This window comes from Bactrocera tryoni, chromosome 3 (genome assembly GCF_016617805.1).
Source record: "Bactrocera tryoni isolate S06 chromosome 3, CSIRO_BtryS06_freeze2, whole genome shotgun sequence".
NCBI classification, from domain to species: Eukaryota; Metazoa; Arthropoda; class Insecta; order Diptera; family Tephritidae; genus Bactrocera; species Bactrocera tryoni.
The window spans coordinates 55,732,311-55,750,300 of NC_052501.1; the positions used below are offsets into that span (position 1 = coordinate 55,732,311).

Consider the following 17,990-nt stretch of genomic DNA (forward strand, 5'->3'; position numbering starts at 1 on the left):
TTTGCAACGCGCCCGTACATATTCTCCACGATTTCGAAATGTAAATATGTTGTAATGCTTAGTGGGAAATGCAAAGTTTTTCGAATCTAGTTGCCTTTTTCAGGTCTTAAGGTTCTTAAGCATACTTTCCAGTTTTCTGTGCACAGCATTCGCTTTAGTTGTTTGAATGTTTCTTGTCTGCTATTTATGCGAATGTAAGTATATTAGCGATGCAAAATATTAGACAATACGCATACTTTGGCAGACGTTAAGCCGATCGTCGAAGAAAGTAATATTATTTAGAGCTTCTTCATGCCGTTGGAAATTACTTAAAGGAAAAGCTGTCTGATGTCTTTTATTTGAAGCGATTAACAAGTAAGTAAGTTCTAAGTTATAACCAAATAATCAGAGAATTGAAAGTCATTATATGAAGTACATAGAGCTAAGAGCAAACTGGGGTTTACATCATTAAATTTCAGCGTTAAATCTCAATAGGGGCGGTGAGCTGTAATACTAATCGATCAAATATTGGCAAATATTTACTCTGAAATTAGGGCAGCAATATTAGCCCTGGGTTCCTTAATGCGTAATTAATACTAATGAAGGGATGTCTATACTCTTTTCTGTAGCGTGGAGTTATTATATGATTAGTCTTGTTTGGGTGACTAATAACAGTGGTATTGCAAGAAGCTGTAAGGACAGAGAGTCAAATCTCATCCACTACGGAATGAGAGGTTCCATTGGCCTCTTGTAATTTACTACTGGACTGTTGGGCCTCAGATCCGTTCAGCAAACATTAGTCAACTACTAGCAGCTGTGTAGTCGCAAGGCCTTTATGCCCTAGGGTAAATTGTAAGAGATCTAGTGAACTCTTCGCCCTTGGCAAGATCCACCTTTCGCAAATTATAAGCGTTCTAACTGAACTTTGTCCGATCGGGACTCATGCGACAAGATGGAACATCTTACTGTGTGCCGGCTGCATCAGCTGCTGGTAGAATCATCTCAACATTTCTATCTCGAATTACCCAATTTTTCCATAGGTATGCAAAAACAGCTTTAGACAAGCAAGGCGGAAATAAAAATAAACATCTAAGCAGATTTGTGAAACGATCAGGTGTTTTACCGATAGTTGATATCCAACTACAGGATTTTTCCGTCTCACTTCACAAAGCCTGTACGTAATAGTCTAAGTGTGATATCTCACGATCCTGAGGGTTCAGCCGTTTAACCTAACTTTACCTGATGGCCAAAAGGCACCATGAACGGAACGGACCCATATTATCGAGCAAGCATCAGCTTCTCTGATAGGAAATTGTGAGAGTTCCGTGAAAGCAAAGGTAATACGTAAATATTCGGGAGAAATTTGACGTTTATTTTGAGATCATTTCGATAAATGACCAAAGAAGAACAAAAAGTGGCAGAGAGTATATTTATTTAATTAGGGTTAGTAATAAATATTTCGAAATCAAGAGTTTAGGGCATAGAATACCAACTTTAAAGTCATGTTTAAGAATCGTTTAAAATCAATTTTCTCATTTAATCCAGTTCTTCACTCTCTAACCAAAAGAAATCGCCAAGTAATAAACTCGTAAGATATTTCCACTGGTTGACACATTTTTATGCTCATAGCACGCTTTTTCTTGCCCTTGTCGCTGCGTTGCGCTTTTTTAATTTCTAGAGATGGCAAAGCGAACTGTGAAAAAAATCACTCAGCTCTTTTAAATTTTGAAGGGCAGGCGACTTAATGCTCTTGAAAGTGTGTGAGAGGGAGATCGGAGGAGGAGGAGGGAGGAAAAGAAATAGGAAGCGACTACTTCTTCTGCTGTTAACAATTGCAATATTTCCTTGTGCCATATAAAACGGCACTGCGACATAACGACACCACTCGCTAACTCAATCGATTGAGTGTTATACACTGGAGTTTCAATACATGGACCGCGGTGGAATTGTGGAATGCTGCTAGCAGTTTGTGTACACGTCGCGGGGTTTTTGTGGCAAAAACTCACAAAAAAGAATGCAACGTGAATTACAAATTCAGCACTATGTTTTCTGATCATTTAAAAGTCACAAATTAAATTAAGGACAGTGATGAAGTTCATCAGCGGCGAAAAAAAGGAACATACAACAACAGAAAATAGCCAACAATTTGGTATGCTACACACGACCTGTTGAGTGCCTGTAATGGCGCTGAATTGCATAAGCGCTGTGTTGAACGCCTGAAAAAATTTTAAATTAATTTAAATAATGATATCATGCATATTCTGACAAACTGAATTGGACGGTTGGAGCTAACAGTAGTTTGCGCGCCACACAACATGCTCCACCGCTCGTTTAGTAATGAAAATGACAATCAAGAAAAGCGGACAATGCGGTCAAAAGTATGCAGCGATTTTTGAAAGTAGTTTCGATTGTGTTGGCATGTTGGGTGACAAATGGGTTAGGTTTTAATAAGAAAAGTTTTTGTTAAAAAATGTTTGCCATTTATAGAAAATCTTGTGGCTATCTTTTTTATTTCTGCTTCGAAAGTTGACTGAATAATGTTTATAAATCGTTCAACTTCTTCTTCTTCTTAATTGGTGTAGACACCGCTTACGCGATTATAGCCGAGTTAACAACAGCGCGCCAGTCGTTTCTTCTTTTCGCTACGTGGCGCCAATTGGATATTCCAAGCGTAGCGAGGTCCTTCTCCACTTGGTCCTTCCAACGGAGTGGAGGTCTTCCTCTTCCTCTGCTTCCCCCGGCGGGTACTGCGTCGAATACTTTCAGAGCTGGAGTGTTTTCATCCATCCGGACAACATGACCTAGCCAGCGTAGCCGCTGTCTTTTAATTCGCTGAACTATGTCATGTATCGTTCAACTGCATTCCGAAAATTCACGTTCTGTAAAGAATGTGTTTCGCGCGCTTCGCTCAACTTATGGTCAACATAATCGGGTTATGGAGGGAACTATTCGCAACATCATCACCCATCTTCAAACCCAGGATTCATGATTGGATAATTTTTGACCGAATAGATTACGTCCAGCACGCAGTGAGGAAAATTAACAGCCGTAGCTAAGAGTGTACTCGAAGACCGTAGAGAGTACATTCGGCGACGTTCGCAGCAAGTAAGACTGCCGTATGGAACGTCTTATCGCATTTTACGTAGAGGTCTTAAATTTAAAGAGTACAAATTACAGCTTATGCAAGAACTGAAGCCAGTCGACCTTCACAAACGACAACGCTTCACTCTATGGGCTCTTGAAAAGTTCCAAGAAGATCCGACTGTTTGGAGCCACAATTTGTTCAGCAATGAATCCCATTTCTGGCTTAATTTCATCCAGAAAAAAAAAACGTTTGTGGTGGTTTGTGGCCCGGTGTAATCATGGGTCTAGATTTCTTCAAAAATGATGCAAGTGAGAACGTAACGATTCAGGTCTTCGAGCAAAAGATTACGCGTATCATTCGCCAGTTACCAGTCGAAATGCTAGAACGAGTCATCGAAAATTGAACTCAATGAATGGACCATCTGAGACGTAGCCGCGGCCAATATTTGAAAGAGAATTTTCAAAAAATAGGTGCTAAAGGATGTTCGAATGATAATAATATTCCATAAAATTTGAAGTTTCTTTTTTTTTTCTTTAAAAAACGGATTTCTTGAAACGGATCACCCTATATACATGTATATGAGTTGGTTATGGAATAGAGTTTTAATAAATGTTTTTTAATAGGTAAAAAATTAATTAGTTTTGCAAATGAACGCATGCAAATAGTAGTATATTTTGAGAAATTATTGGAGAGCGCTACAAAGCTATAAAATTTGAGATGGATTTTGATCTCGTGGCCCGTGACGATTGCATATAATTTAAAGACTTTAAGCTTCAATAACTTCAAAAATAATATATAATTTTATGAGTATCTTTAGTCTAATGTAAGTATATGCATTTTGTACGTACGTTATTTCTTTGCACTTCAAATAAACATTGCTGAACATATTGCAAATAATTCTTCGTGAGTCACAATCAGACGAAAGCGATGCCAATCTACAAATAATCTACTATAAGTTGTCCAGCGTCTTAAAAGTAAATTATTTCGGAAAACGTTGAAAAACATTTATTCCACTGAAGACTAGTCTCGTTTAATAATATGAAAGGATCTGTTAAAACTACAAATATGATATATATTATTTGTTTTAATTTAAATAGTGCAGAGACAAACGTAAAGTATGTTAAATTCATGCACCTATTTCTTCTGGAGTCTCTTGAGAACTAAATTTTGAATATACTCAATTACTTCTTTTAATGCGACGAAAAGTATGTCAACCTTACCTTAATTTCCCAATTTTTATTATATACGAGTGCTTACATGTTTACTTTTCTTCACATACTTCCTGGAATTCAACTTTATTTACACTTTTCTTACACCTCATTGCAGGTAGCGGCGCAGCGGACCTCACCAAGGATCAGTGCAATAAAACGGTGGACATCTTCGAGGATGTCAGTTCGCCGGAGGTGAATAGCCTGAATGTAGGCCGGCCGTTAACTTGTTGGTACCGTTTCCGTACGCTAAAAGGTGCACCGCGGGACTTTGTGTTGCGGTTGCGTTTTAAAAAATTTAAAGTTGGCACACTGCTGAATGCTACACACTGCGAGGGCGGCTATTTACAGGTGAGTGTGGCGTTTTGTGTGTGGCGAGAAAAGACTGGAAAAAACATATTGTATTAAGAGTAAAAGGGAGTATAAGAGCGGTGGTTAGAGACGCTGCCGAGCACTCCACGCAATTTATGGCGTACTTTTGCATGTCGAGCCAATATTAAAACTGGCGTTAGCAAATATTTTCACTCATGTAAATATATTGTTTGTGGAGTTTTTTGATATACATATGTATATATTTACAAACGCAACAACCTTTATTTTTTGAACCAAATTTTTTTTGGTATTTGCGCTGTCTGAAAGCATGCAGTAAATTCAAGTAGTTCATATGCATGCGCCACTTTTGGAAAGCTACTACCACCACTTGGAAAAATTTGATTTATGGACGCGGACAAGCGTATTGGACGCTACGTCCTTTTTGAAAAAATACAGCATTCTGTAATTTATGATTACTCAGCTTTATGGGAGCGACCAGAAGTGAAAAGCACTTGAAGCGCATTTGGGTGATGCAATTCTATACTCACTCTATGGGCGCCTGTTGGTAGAATAAAGTTTATTTTTCAATTTTTGTGGCTTTACTTTGTCACTATGTAGTACTTTGGGTTGAGTATTTAGTAGTCACTATAATTTTTTTTTTTTGGTTTTTCATTTATTTCTTTTTATTTGGGACCGACTACTTAAATTATAACAAATGAGAGTGAAAAAATACTTAAATATAGTTGCGTATGCTTTATACTATTAGCTTACTCTAGAGCGCCTTAAAGGTAACAAAAATAGCTACAACAACAAGCAACCAGTAAAAGCATTATTGATATGTTTTCCACGATATGCATTCAATTGCAAAGGCAGAGCAATACAAAGTGGATGTGAATGAAATTACTGAAATGTATTATTTTGTTTTTTATTCCGTGTTTACTTCTATGAATGTACTTAAATATTTGTGTATTTCTTTTCGCACCAGATTGTGGATGGCAATGCGAAGACTGATGTATCCAATCGCCGTGAGCCCGGCATGTTTTGTGGCGAGGCCGAGCAGCCGCAGACTTTCATCAGTGAGACCAACTATGTCAAAGTGCTGTTCCACACGGATAATTTTACCGATCAGGTATGTGTGTAGGGCAATGTGAACAATTTATATATGTATATATCACTATCCGTAAATAAAAAAACTACCTTTTTTCGTTTTCCGGCGAAGGTATCATACAATAAATTATTTATTATTATTATAATTAATATATATATAAAATAAAGTTGTGTTAGTTACACCATTTATAACTCAAAAACGGCTGAACCGATTTGGCTGAAAATTGGTGGAGAGGTAGCTTTGAACCAGGGTAAAGACATAGGATACTTTTTATCTCTTTATGTTAAAATTTAATATAACTCATAAATACACAATTATATTTCAAATCATAAGCATTTGTTCAAAATTCATATTTGTAGGAATCATTTGAATAAATGCGTACAATTATAAACAGATTCTTCCTAAAAAATAATACATATGTACATACATACAATTGCTAAGTATTTGGAATAGTTGAAAGGAACTGCAACCAAATACGCAGTGAAATAGATTATAACTGGCTCAGTAATCAATTGTTGAGTATGTATTATACCACGTGCATCCCAAAACATCAGTCATGTCATAACCTTTCCAGCCGACTTTTTCGTCTTTCCATGCCTGAGAACCGGTTCATCATGTGCAGTTCACTAGACTGTCGATTGAACTTCAGTGGGAAATAATGGAGCTATGTATGTTTCTATTGTCACACACCGACGCAAAAATTCAGTTTACGCCCTGTAGTTCGGCTGGTGTCAAGCGATTACCAGAGCGCGAATTCTACTAGCGATTTCATGCATTACCCCTAGTTAGTCTTTTCGCTAATGATTTGTAATGCAACGAGGCATCGAAAATGAAAAAAACCCACCCCTAAAAAGCGAAACTCAATGCGTATATGAAATTGCAATAACAACAATGTGCGAGCAGATCAAAATTCAACATAAATTTAGTGTCCCGTACTAATCCTGCAGAAATTCGCAGGAATTGTAGTTCGATCGATCGCTCAGTCGGCCGTTGTCATTTTTACACTAAATTGTTTAGATCTTGAGTGTCAATTGTAGTTGAAGAGCAGTCGAAAAAGTTCAATAAAGAACAGACATTCCTTAAATAAAAATAATTTATTTTAGTGTTGTTAGTGAAAAAATTAAAGTCGAATAAAAAATAAAAAAAGTGAAGTGTAAAGTAATTTATAAGGTATACATTAATACCATAATAATCAATCAATATAATATTAACGTTAAAAAATTTTGAAAGTGAAATAAAACAAATAATAATAATAAAGAAGTTATAATAATAAAAAATAAAAACAAATGAAGGTAGCTAAGAAAATTGTAGGTAGGAGACCGAACCCAAAACGAATTAAAAAGACTTGCTACAATCAAGTATATACAGAAAAATAAATGCGAAGATAAGGAAGCTTTAAAGGCTTTCTTCGAAGGTAAAGTATAAGCTGCCAACAAGTATATTCCTCTTTTCATTCATATATATTTTTTATTTCTAGAACTGATGGAAAGAAAAATGAGCCAAATTTCTGCACAGTACCAAGTGCTCCTAGAAGAAGTAGCGCAACAGAAAGTCCTCATTCAGGAGCTTCTGAAAGAACGCACCGACGACTCATCGATAATGAGAGAATTTCCAATTAAAAACAAAACAGATTTGGGCCGAATTAATGAAAATATAGAAGTTCGCGGAAAGAAGAACTAGGTAAGTAATATTTTTTCTTTCGATTTCCTTATTTTAAATACGTTTCAGTAAATTTCGATTTTTTTTTTATTTTTACCGTTTCAACCCTTTACTTTCTTGCAGATCAAATGTATGACTCAAATTCTCCAGGGTTCTGGAGTGGTGAAAAACCTGAAGAATATTATAACAGACGAATTGGCCATGCAGTACAATATTAATGGAGTGTTGGGCAAAGATTCGCTCAAAGGCTTTACAAATTTTTTCGACGCCCTTATTGGTAAGAACAGGACAAGCTTTTTAATTAAAACAGTTAATAACAAATATATTTTAATTATTTTAGAGTCCATTCCTACCGGGATAGACGCTGGATCGCCAGAAAATCAACTGCGCCAAGCCCTTCAGCGTCAAAAAAAACGCGTAATAAAAAAAATCATTTGGTAAATGAAGAAAAAAAATGATTAATAAATAACAATATAATGTAAGATAGTACATATTTTAAAACTACTAAGTAAGAAAATAAATTAAAAAATACATATGTATAATTGAATTTAATAAATCTATTGCTTTGAATTTCATAAAAATGTCTTTTATTTTCGTAAAATTAAACCAGTAGAATCGCTAGCGAGTTAGAATTAATGAAATCGCTAACGATTTTGAATCAGTCAAACCACCTGTAATTTCGAATTAACGAAATCACTAACGATTTGGAATCAGTCAAATCACTAGCCATTTTGAATTAATGAAAACGTTAGCGATTCTGTATTAGCGATTCACTTACGATTTTGGAACTAGTCATTTCACCAATGACTGGTAATGCAGCGTCGCACCGCTCGATTACCCTCGTAGGACATAAAAATCGTTAGTTAAATAACATTGCGAGTAATCGGGCTGGAACTGGTTCTAATGATTAGGAATTAGTCATATCGTTAGCTCTTCCCCGATGGTACCGAACTACAGGGCGTTTAAAGAGCACTCAAACACTTCTCAGAATCAGTTATTTGTTGTTTCTGTTGGATTATGAATTTGCGAGGCACCCTCTTTGCACCGAGCTTTCGCCTCTTATATCTTTTCTTCGGTGGATTTCCCTGAGCCCAAATTCAACAGTATTTTCCCCCAAAAAGCAATGCTTTATTAACACCCGAAATGCTTTATGATCCATTTTTTTGTAAACTAACACAAGTTGCTTCACAAAAATGCTATATCTCATTAACTAATAGTTATAATCCAACTAATAGAAATCATATAGATGGTAGTAGTACTATTATCCATGTATCAGCCACTGTGAAGCGTGGACGGGTCCTCTAGTTACATAATTATAAAGAAGCACAACTTTAATAATTTTTTTTTTTAAATATCCAATAAAGAAAATGTCGAGCGCCCGGTCGTTGTTTCCGCGATCGTGATATAGAAAGAGGCCGGTCCACTACTCGTTTTTCCTTTTTGATATTGTTTGGTGTGGGGTGTTGGCCAGCTGCGATATCTGCTTAGCGATGACATTGTGGATGATGTGTGGTGAAGTGATCTGGAATGTGTGTTGTGAAATGATGAATGCGGTGCGTCGGTGTTGTGCATCTATGTAGGGTTGTGTGCTGGTGTGGTACGTTGAGACTCATTTGGCCATCCCGGCCCTCCTAGCGAATAGTGAGCTTAGGAGCTGTAGCTGTTGCAAAGTAGCGACCACGTTGCTGAGGTTTGTCACGCCAGGCACGAGGTGCTGCGAGGACTTCTCAGCGACGGGTTCGTGCTGTTCGGTTTGGTTACGTATATCGACCTACATCACGGCTGCGGAGCGCAGATGGACGCATCTTGGATTTCGATGTAGCAGCGTATGATGCGGGCGTTCACAGAGCTGGCACATGGTGCCAGATACGCACTTCTGCGTGACATGAGTTTGGGCTAAACAATTCAAACAGTGTCCACGTGCCTGAGCCACCTGCTGACGTTGGTTCGGCGTCATTCCCTTAAAAATAGGACAGTGCTGCAACCGGTGTAGACGCAAACAGAGCGGGCATCGGGCGGGGGGCGGCTGCGAAGCCGAAGTCGGTGGCGGCACAGTATATGGCTCGAATGTAACTTAGCTATATTGTTTTATTATTATTTTTTTTTATTTAGGCGGTTGTTTTAACGATTTTTGACAACGTTTAGTTATTATCGGAAGATTGACTACTCGGATATGACCATCGGAGCAATAGTAAGGCTTTTCTAGGTGTCCAAGCCGCCACTCGGTAGGGGGGAGACAATCATCATCAATTAGGACACAATCTCCAAGCTTAAGTGCATTTTCTGATGTTTTCCATCGACACCTGTTGTGGAGGTCTTTTAAATAATCTTCTTTCTATCGCCGACTGAAATTATGGAGAATTTGGCTCAGGTGTGGCCACAATGGGTGTTCCTTTGAGAAAGTGCCTTGGTGCCGTATATTGAGTACGGCTTCAATGCGAATTAGTAACATTGTGAATTCTTTGTAATTAAATTTACAAACTTTTTACTGCGGATTCCCACCCATATGAGGAGCGCTTGGGGGGATAAATGGCCAACTAATGCCTTGGGGAGCGTACTTTTGTACGATCTCAGGGGAAACTTGCTAAATGAAATCCACAAACTGTTCTTCTGTGAGCCCCTATAAAAGTCTTTCTGTTGTCGCTCATAAGTTTTGACGGAAAACCGCGTCCAGTGTTGCCAGAATATTTTTCCAGGGACCACTAGTGTCGACTCTAAACCCACTAAAAAACCACCAGCGCTGTCTCCAAGCTGAACTAACTAATTTAAATATTTAAACGAAAAGGAAAGAAAAGTCATAAAATTGAAATTTAAGGTATTTTAAATAAATAATTATTATTATTCGCAAACTAATTTAAAAGTTTATACTTTTAAAATGATAAAAATACAATGAATATATTAAATTATTTCTATCTATTAAACAAATAACAGAGATTAAATTTTTTTTTATTTATTATTTTCGTAATTAAAGATTAAAATTGTTTTCTTCTTCTGAAGAACTATCGACAATATTTTCAAGCTCATTTTCTTGAGAACGATAAGCATCTTTAGTTCCAATTTGCCGAACGACTTTATCTGGTATCTCATAATCGTAACAGCATTTTCCAGCCAAAGATAAACCAGCTCGCACCATCAGCAGTGATCTCAACATTGGTAGATCCATCTTATTACGCTTTTTACTTTTGATTATGTTCATATTACTAAAAAGTCTCTCGCACCATCAGCAGTGATCCAACATTGGTAGATCCATCTTATTACGCTTTTTACTTTTGATTATGTTCATATTACTAAAAAGTCTCTCGACGTCAGCATTAGAGTGAGGTAATATCAAAATTGACATAGCAAAATAGCCAATTTTTTGAATCTTCTTTGTCCTTGAGCATCCTTAAAGGCCAAAACTTCATGCCAAAACTTTTTAGTATCTTTAGATTCATTCCACTTTAAGGTATGAATTTGATACCATTGGTCGTCTATTTGTGCAATCAAGTCTTCACTCTTATTGTGATAAAAATATTTGATTAAATCAGTAATAGGTTATTTGTTAGGGTTTAGTGCACTATCAACACTAATTCTTTTGATCATGATCATTATGCCGGCATTATTAGGTAATCGAACTTTAACTTCATTAATTAAATTCACAATAAATGTTATGCATCTTTGACGAATTGCTTTCTCGTCACTCTGTTTTAGTCCCTGTCCTTTTAATTTTGTCATAGCAGTATTAAATCTATACCCTAAATTACATGTTGGATCAATGAAATCATTTATGTTTTGAGTAAAAAGATTCACTCTTTGGGTAGGCAGTTTGATCTTATTAACAAGTAACTTAATTAAATTCGCCAACTCGTCACTTAGTTTTGTTGGATCTGCATCATTCGACTCAAATAATTTATTAACCCTATTTAGTTCAGTAAGTATTGGATAAAGAAAAGCAAGAAACGCAAAGTTAATGTCATCGTTATACATCCCATGCAAGACTTCTGCCGTGTAACATCTTTCGTCTAATTTAGCAATTGAAAAATGAGTTTTTAGCTCCAGCCGCTGGTTATATATCCGTGAGACAGCTGATTCAATTGATAACCACCTAGTTTGAGAGAACTGCACGATCTTCAGTGGATCTTTTCCATTATTTATTGCTTTATACAAACCTTTTATTTAGCTTGTCTTGACCCAGATCGGGAGAACCAATTGTAAGTTTCACTAATTATACGAGTATACTCTAGATTTCGTGGTAAAAACTGTTTGGCAGCACTAGAGGCGGCTAATTGTAGTGAATGACATATACAACGGACTAAAATCAAATGAGGGACCTCTCTTTTTAATTTCGCGTAAACACCTTCATGTACACAAGTAATAACTGATGCATTGTCGGTTTCAATACCCATCATATTTATTAATTGTAATTCAAACCGCTGAAGAACGTATTTAACTGCAGAAACAATACTATTAGCATCACAGTCATTTGTGCCCATGATTTTGAAAGTGGTATAAGTCATTTTAAAGGATTAAAAAATATTCTTGCATTATGGATTATGATTTTTCGACAGTAGAGTAGTCCCAACAAACAAGTATTTATTATGATTGTGAAATTTATAGCCATTTTTAAAAGAAACTGTGGTTTTGAAAGGTTTAAATAACTTGTACCACTTTCAAAATTAACTGCATGACTTTATAAATGACTTATACCACAAATGAAACAATTTGATTAGTAATTAACATTTATTCAAACTCATTTCATTGTGACTAAGTAAATTATTCATTAGTGTTTAGGGAAATAAAGTGTTTGTGAAAATTTGGTGGAATATAGGGTAGTAGATCTATCATATCTTTACGCTTTTCTTTTGTTATTGGTCTAATGGTTGTGTATAATGGAAGTAAATCAATATTTCCGTATATTTTAGGTCTTCCTATTTTAGGTGAGAGGTCTAATACTTTGAATTCGGAGTTGTCATCCAAGGAAGTTTTATAAAACATCTTATATGGGGCAATTTTTTAGAATATCGATATATTATATTGTATTTTTAACCAAGGCAAAGCTTCTTAATTGGTGTTTTTCTTTCTATTATTCGTTGCTTCTTTAGTTGTCTTGTAGAAATAAAATCTTTTTGATCCATATGTACTACCGAAAATGGGTTTCTTATCTTGTATGATTTTATTAAATTATAATAAGGCTCAGAGATGTATAAATAATTCGATTTTTTAATTTTAGTTTCTATAAAACCAAAATCGCGATCATTTGTCAAAAAAGAATGGCCGGATACCATAAATTTATGATCATTTGTTTCAACATTATTATCAGATGACTGAACAATTTTTAACCATATTAAAGCTATGTTAATGTTTCGATTTTGTCTGGAGCAGGCATCACTGTAAGCTATTATTTTGCTGTGATCCTCTTGAAGCGATTGTTTCATCCCATGCATGCATTTTAGCATTTCCATTGTGGAAATTATGAAACCCTAAATTGTATACATACATGTTGCGCTTATAGTAAGCTACCGAAACAGAAAGTTTTGGATAAGGAAGCGCTTTCTGTAGGTCAAATGTGAATCCGTTATTTTCACTCGGGTTATCTTTTGTTTTTTGTATGTCATCTGTTAAACTTTTTCTAGCCTGTTTGGCACTTTTAAGATGTGAATCATGAATTTCCATAAGATGAAACTTCTCGTCTTCATTACTGGATGCTTTAATTTTAAGTTTTATAGAATCACACTTTTGGAACGTGTCTTTACGAGGAGTATGTAAAATAGTAAAATTTAGGTTGAACTCAGTATGAAATGTTTTTCTAGAAGTCCACTCCTTTACACATGATGTATTATTTTCATCACATTTTTCCAAATATTGCCCACACATTTTTCGAATATCTAAGTCAGCACTTAGATACTTTTGACCTGAAGTTTGATGTGATTGCGTGTAATGGCTCTCACTTGCTGGAATATGATCTCGTACTACTTTAATTTTTTCTTCATCTGTTTTTCTAGATGAACTAGCCATTTTGCCACGACCATCCATTCCAGGTGTTTCAGAATTTAAGATAAGAAGAATAATCTTCCATTAGATATTTTGAAAGTATCCAAAAAAAGTTTTTGCAAACAGAAACTTCCGAACTCATACATACACATAAATTAAACTTAAGGCTCCATTTTCTCATATATCCTTTGTGATTTCTGGGGCGTTTTTGTTTTATTGATTGTTTTTTAATGAAACTATACAGAAACATATTCTGTTTTTCGAAACTTGCTAAATTCCAAAAATAATCATAACTAGCTTTCCTGTCTTCATATCCGATTCCATTTAAACTCTTTTTGGAACAAAGACAATCTATATTTTCGAAAAGTTTAGCATTCACGGACTTGGAGTTTTTTGTTTCATATTCCTCTCCACGATTTCTCTTCAGTTTTCTTATATTTTGTGCATAAATCTGTTGATTGCGTGACCTCTTTCTTGATTTCATTTTGCTTTCTCCATTTGTAAGGGTTCCGAATTCTCTTTTAAACTATGAGCTGATTCATCAGAAGACGATATCATATTCGTTTCCATTTCTTGGGAGCATTACTTATTTATTCGCCGTAAAATGTCTACAATTAACTTTCAATAGTAGGTTTTTACATTAAAAGTTTTACTTCATCATACCTGAACCACTATCTGAAGACATGACAAAATTACTTTGTGAACACACTGACTTATACCACTATCAAAACGAACAATATCTGTATTTCAGTTAACAACTAAAAAATAAACACATTTTAAAAAGTTAATTTGCATGGCATGCTGCTAATCTCTTCAGATTATGTTATTTTATTAAGATTTGATAAGTAATAGCTGATAAAGTAGACTTTTAAAATTTTTGACTTATACCACTTTCAAAATCAGGGGCTCATTTAACGTTACTAAATCTAAATATGTAGATACGACCTTCTCGAAATGATTACTGTAATAGATTATTACAATTCCTAGGTTTTTCATAACATCAATATCGGTTGATTCATCAATTAGAATACTGTAAGGTTGACCTTTCAAACCTTCTTTTAGTAGATCAGAGAAATGTGGTGCCTAAACATTCATGATGATATTTGAACACTTTGTTCGATGTAACTTTATTTTATCCTCTTCATTGGTAAAAGAGTGATTAATAGCCTGCCCTAAATGATCAATTACACATACGCTCGTGTTCATGGCTGCAAACAATGAAACCTGAGCCTCTTTTGTTTTTGATACTTTAGTATCTATTGGTTTGAATGGAAGTTTTGGATGAACCGTGATAATCTGTAAATGATGTATATAATGTATTATGTATAAAACTATAACTTTATTAAAATTGTTATTTAAAGAAAAAGTGAGTAATAAAAAATAATCTTATTTTGATTTACCTTAGCATGTTCTTGATGTTTTTTGGTCGTTGTATAGTATGACTTTTTAAATCTGCATAGTGATTCTGCAACCTTACACCGCATAACCTACACTTAGCTACTTTATTGCTGTCATTATCTTCTACAACTTGTAACCAATCTTTTAAAATAGGGTCTTTAAGCCAGAAATCTCTAAATTTTTGAAAATACTGTCGTTTACTAAACATTGTTAAACTCGTATGAGTATATTAATGATGGAGTATATTACAAGTAAATTTTCACTTTAAAAGATTTAAAAAATGAAGATGTATTCTGTTACGAAGAAATAAAGAGCGAACAAGATAAAAGAGAACGTATGAGTATATCAAACAATTGAGTATAGTGGAATGTAGTTGTTAAAAAGGGTCCACCTTGAGATATAACAGGCTATCTTTATTTGTCTTATTCGTAGCTCTTTAAAAGCTTAAAATAGAACTAAAATATCTTATGGGGGAAGCAATTGTGAACAATATATACAATATATATTATTAATTTTTTGTATTTACCGTCAGAGGTTATTTACCACTACAAAAACCACCAGCCACTAAAAAAGTTTTTTGCCCACTAGAGGGAAAGTAAAACCACTAGTTTTAGTGGTAAAACCACTGAGTTGGCAACATTGACCGCGTCGTCCGACGAAGCTTGCAAATACCGCGTGGAACGCCTCTTTTGTCAGATTAGTATATAGCTCGAGATACACTGCTTTTGTTATAAAACAGACAAAAACAGCCACGCAGCCCTTTATTAGTGTGAGGAACCTTAGTTTGGACACCTTAATATGAAAAGGCCCTACCTTTTTTGTGGTATCTGAGATCCACTTGTCATTGCTTTTATTTTTGTATTGTTCACAAATTATTGTTACGTCAATATTATTTTCGTATACCGTTTGAGCCGCCTCGCAGTGCTTCAGATTTATTTGCAGGATTTTCACTTTATGTTTTTACTGCACGCTGCTAAGTATGTAAATAGGGCATCTTCGGCTACCTATTTGATGTTCGGTGTTTGTCTTCCCATTCTTTTTGCACCCAATGCAGAAGTGTTTATTAATACAGGTTTTTGCAAAGTGACTCTCCTCTCCACATTTAATGCAGCACTTGCTGCTGTCCTCCAAATAGCTGCACGCCTTTGCCACATGCCCATATTCCAGGCGCCTAAAACACTTCTTCAATTGAGCCTTCTCCCTTATTCTGCAGATTGTCCAGCCAATCTTATTCTTTTGAGCCTGCAGTAAATATTTTGCTTCTTGCGCGAGTAGATTTAGCACTCCTATTTGGGTGCCCGCGTAGGCCGCTCTGATCGTTTTTACCGAAGCTACGTTAAAGAGGCTAAGTTCTTTAACTTCCGAGCATATTGCTTCTGCTATGTCCTCTTGTGTGGTGATATCGTCCAGCTCCCGAACCTCAGCTGTCGTTTCTTGCTACAGAGTTTTTATTGTGCCTGATCGCTCAAAATTCTACTTATCTCCTCTCTGTATCCTTCGGTGCTTCCTGTTTGTTCTTTTTTAAGTTCAAGCAGAATCTCTCCTAAGGCTGTCTTTTTTATTCTTGAGACATTTTTTCCAAGCTCCTGTAGTGTCCATCCATTTTAACCTTTTAAAGAATGTCAGCCTACGTCATTTCGCCAGTTTTTGCGATTAAGATGGCATCGGGTCGAAGGCGATGCATCGTGCCTACGTTCTTCTTATTCTTTTTCTTCTCTGCCCTACGCTGGACCGTGACCCAGTCTTCCTCCGTTGTTGATTTCGGTCTAGCATCTTTAAGGTTGTTACCTCTTTCGTCATTAGTCAAGTCGACTTCGCGATTGAGCTTAGCAATTCCCGCATGGAATTGTTGATGGAGCATCATATCGGCTAATTTCTGGATCATTTCTTCTAGTTCACACATATGATCTCTGGTGTGATAGGCTGAGGCTCATTTGACCACAATAAAAAATGTTATGTATTAATTACACCAACAGCAAAATAGTTTATAAACAAAACTTCGGTATACAATTTTCTAGACATAAACTAAGTTTCTATTATACATCTGAAGTCGGGATTTAATAAAATACGGGTTAAAAATAGAGAAAAGTATACTGAAAATTAGAAAAAAGATTGTTAGTCACAAACACGGAATTAAAAAATAAATTAAAACATAATTTAATTTCACAATCCGAATCAAAAATTGATATAACATTTGAATTAAAAATTTTTTTTATTCTGTAAACCTCACTAAATTAAAAATTATAATCAGGGGTGTTGTGGAATCTGATAGTTGTCGGAATCAGAATTGAAACCGATCAAAAAAAGCAGTAGGTGTCACGAATTTAGATATTATTGGTTTGATATTCGAAACAGAATTTGTATCGGTTTTGGGTGTCACGGAAACCAATTTTATCGATTTTGCTGTTAGCAACAAATCAAGAAGATAGTCGACACAGATCTGAAATGTAAGTTAAGAAATCAAGTTATTTTATTGTTGCGAATTGATTTATCTTTATTTCTATAGGAGAAAACATAAGAATAAAACACGAAATGTCTTAATTACTGAGTTTTGGAAAAAATCCGGATATTTAAATGAAAGGCTGCTTTAGAGGCTTAAAAAAAATCGAATTTTTGAGTTTTTTTTGGGAGGGAAAGAAATAATTGATTAAAGCAAAGTTTCTACTGTTTATAGTTATATATTTAAACATCATCCGCAAATTTTTTTATACGAAACCTTTAAAAGCTTGCCTTTGGGAAGCAATTGCCAGATGCTTTTCGCATATGCATATGCCGGGCAAGACGTAGGTCGCGATTTCTATCGGAAATATCATAGTTTTTAATAAATTATGTTCAAGTTAAACTAATAAAACTAAAAAAAAAATTAAAAATTCTAAAATAAAAAAAAGTGGTTTTTGACCAGAAAAATTTTACTTTAACATATGTTCACACCTAACTTTTCTTAGTTCTTTTAGTTTAAATATCGGGTGATTTTTTTGAGGTTAGGATTTTCATGCATTAGTATTTGACAGATCACGTGGGATTTCAGACATGGTGTCAAAGAGAAAGATGCTCAGTATGCTTTGACATTTCATCATGAATAGACTTACTAACGAGCAACGCTTGCAAATCATTGAATTTTATTACCAAAATCAGTGTTCGGTTCGAAATGTGTTTCGCGCTTTACGTCCGATTTATGGTCTACATAATCGACCAAGTGAGCAAACAATTAATGCGATTGTGACCAAGTTTCGCACTCAGTTTACTTTATTGGACATTAAACCAACCACAC

General features: G+C 35.3%; 2 protein-coding genes across 2 annotated transcripts in view; one reads left to right on the top strand and one right to left on the bottom strand.

The window, feature by feature from the left end:
- The window catches only part of LOC120770695, a 207,615-nt gene that overhangs the window by 51,344 nt on the left and 138,281 nt on the right, over positions 1-17,990 (bottom strand). The window lies entirely within an intron of this gene.
- The window catches only part of LOC120770697, a 158,986-nt gene that overhangs the window by 11,774 nt on the left and 129,222 nt on the right, over positions 1-17,990 (top strand). The window contains exons 2-3 of the mRNA XM_040098279.1: positions 4,391-4,623; positions 5,570-5,713. Coding sequence (XP_039954213.1) covers positions 4,391-4,623; positions 5,570-5,713 — 377 coding nt within the window. The remainder of the gene's footprint in view (positions 1-4,390; positions 4,624-5,569; positions 5,714-17,990) is intronic.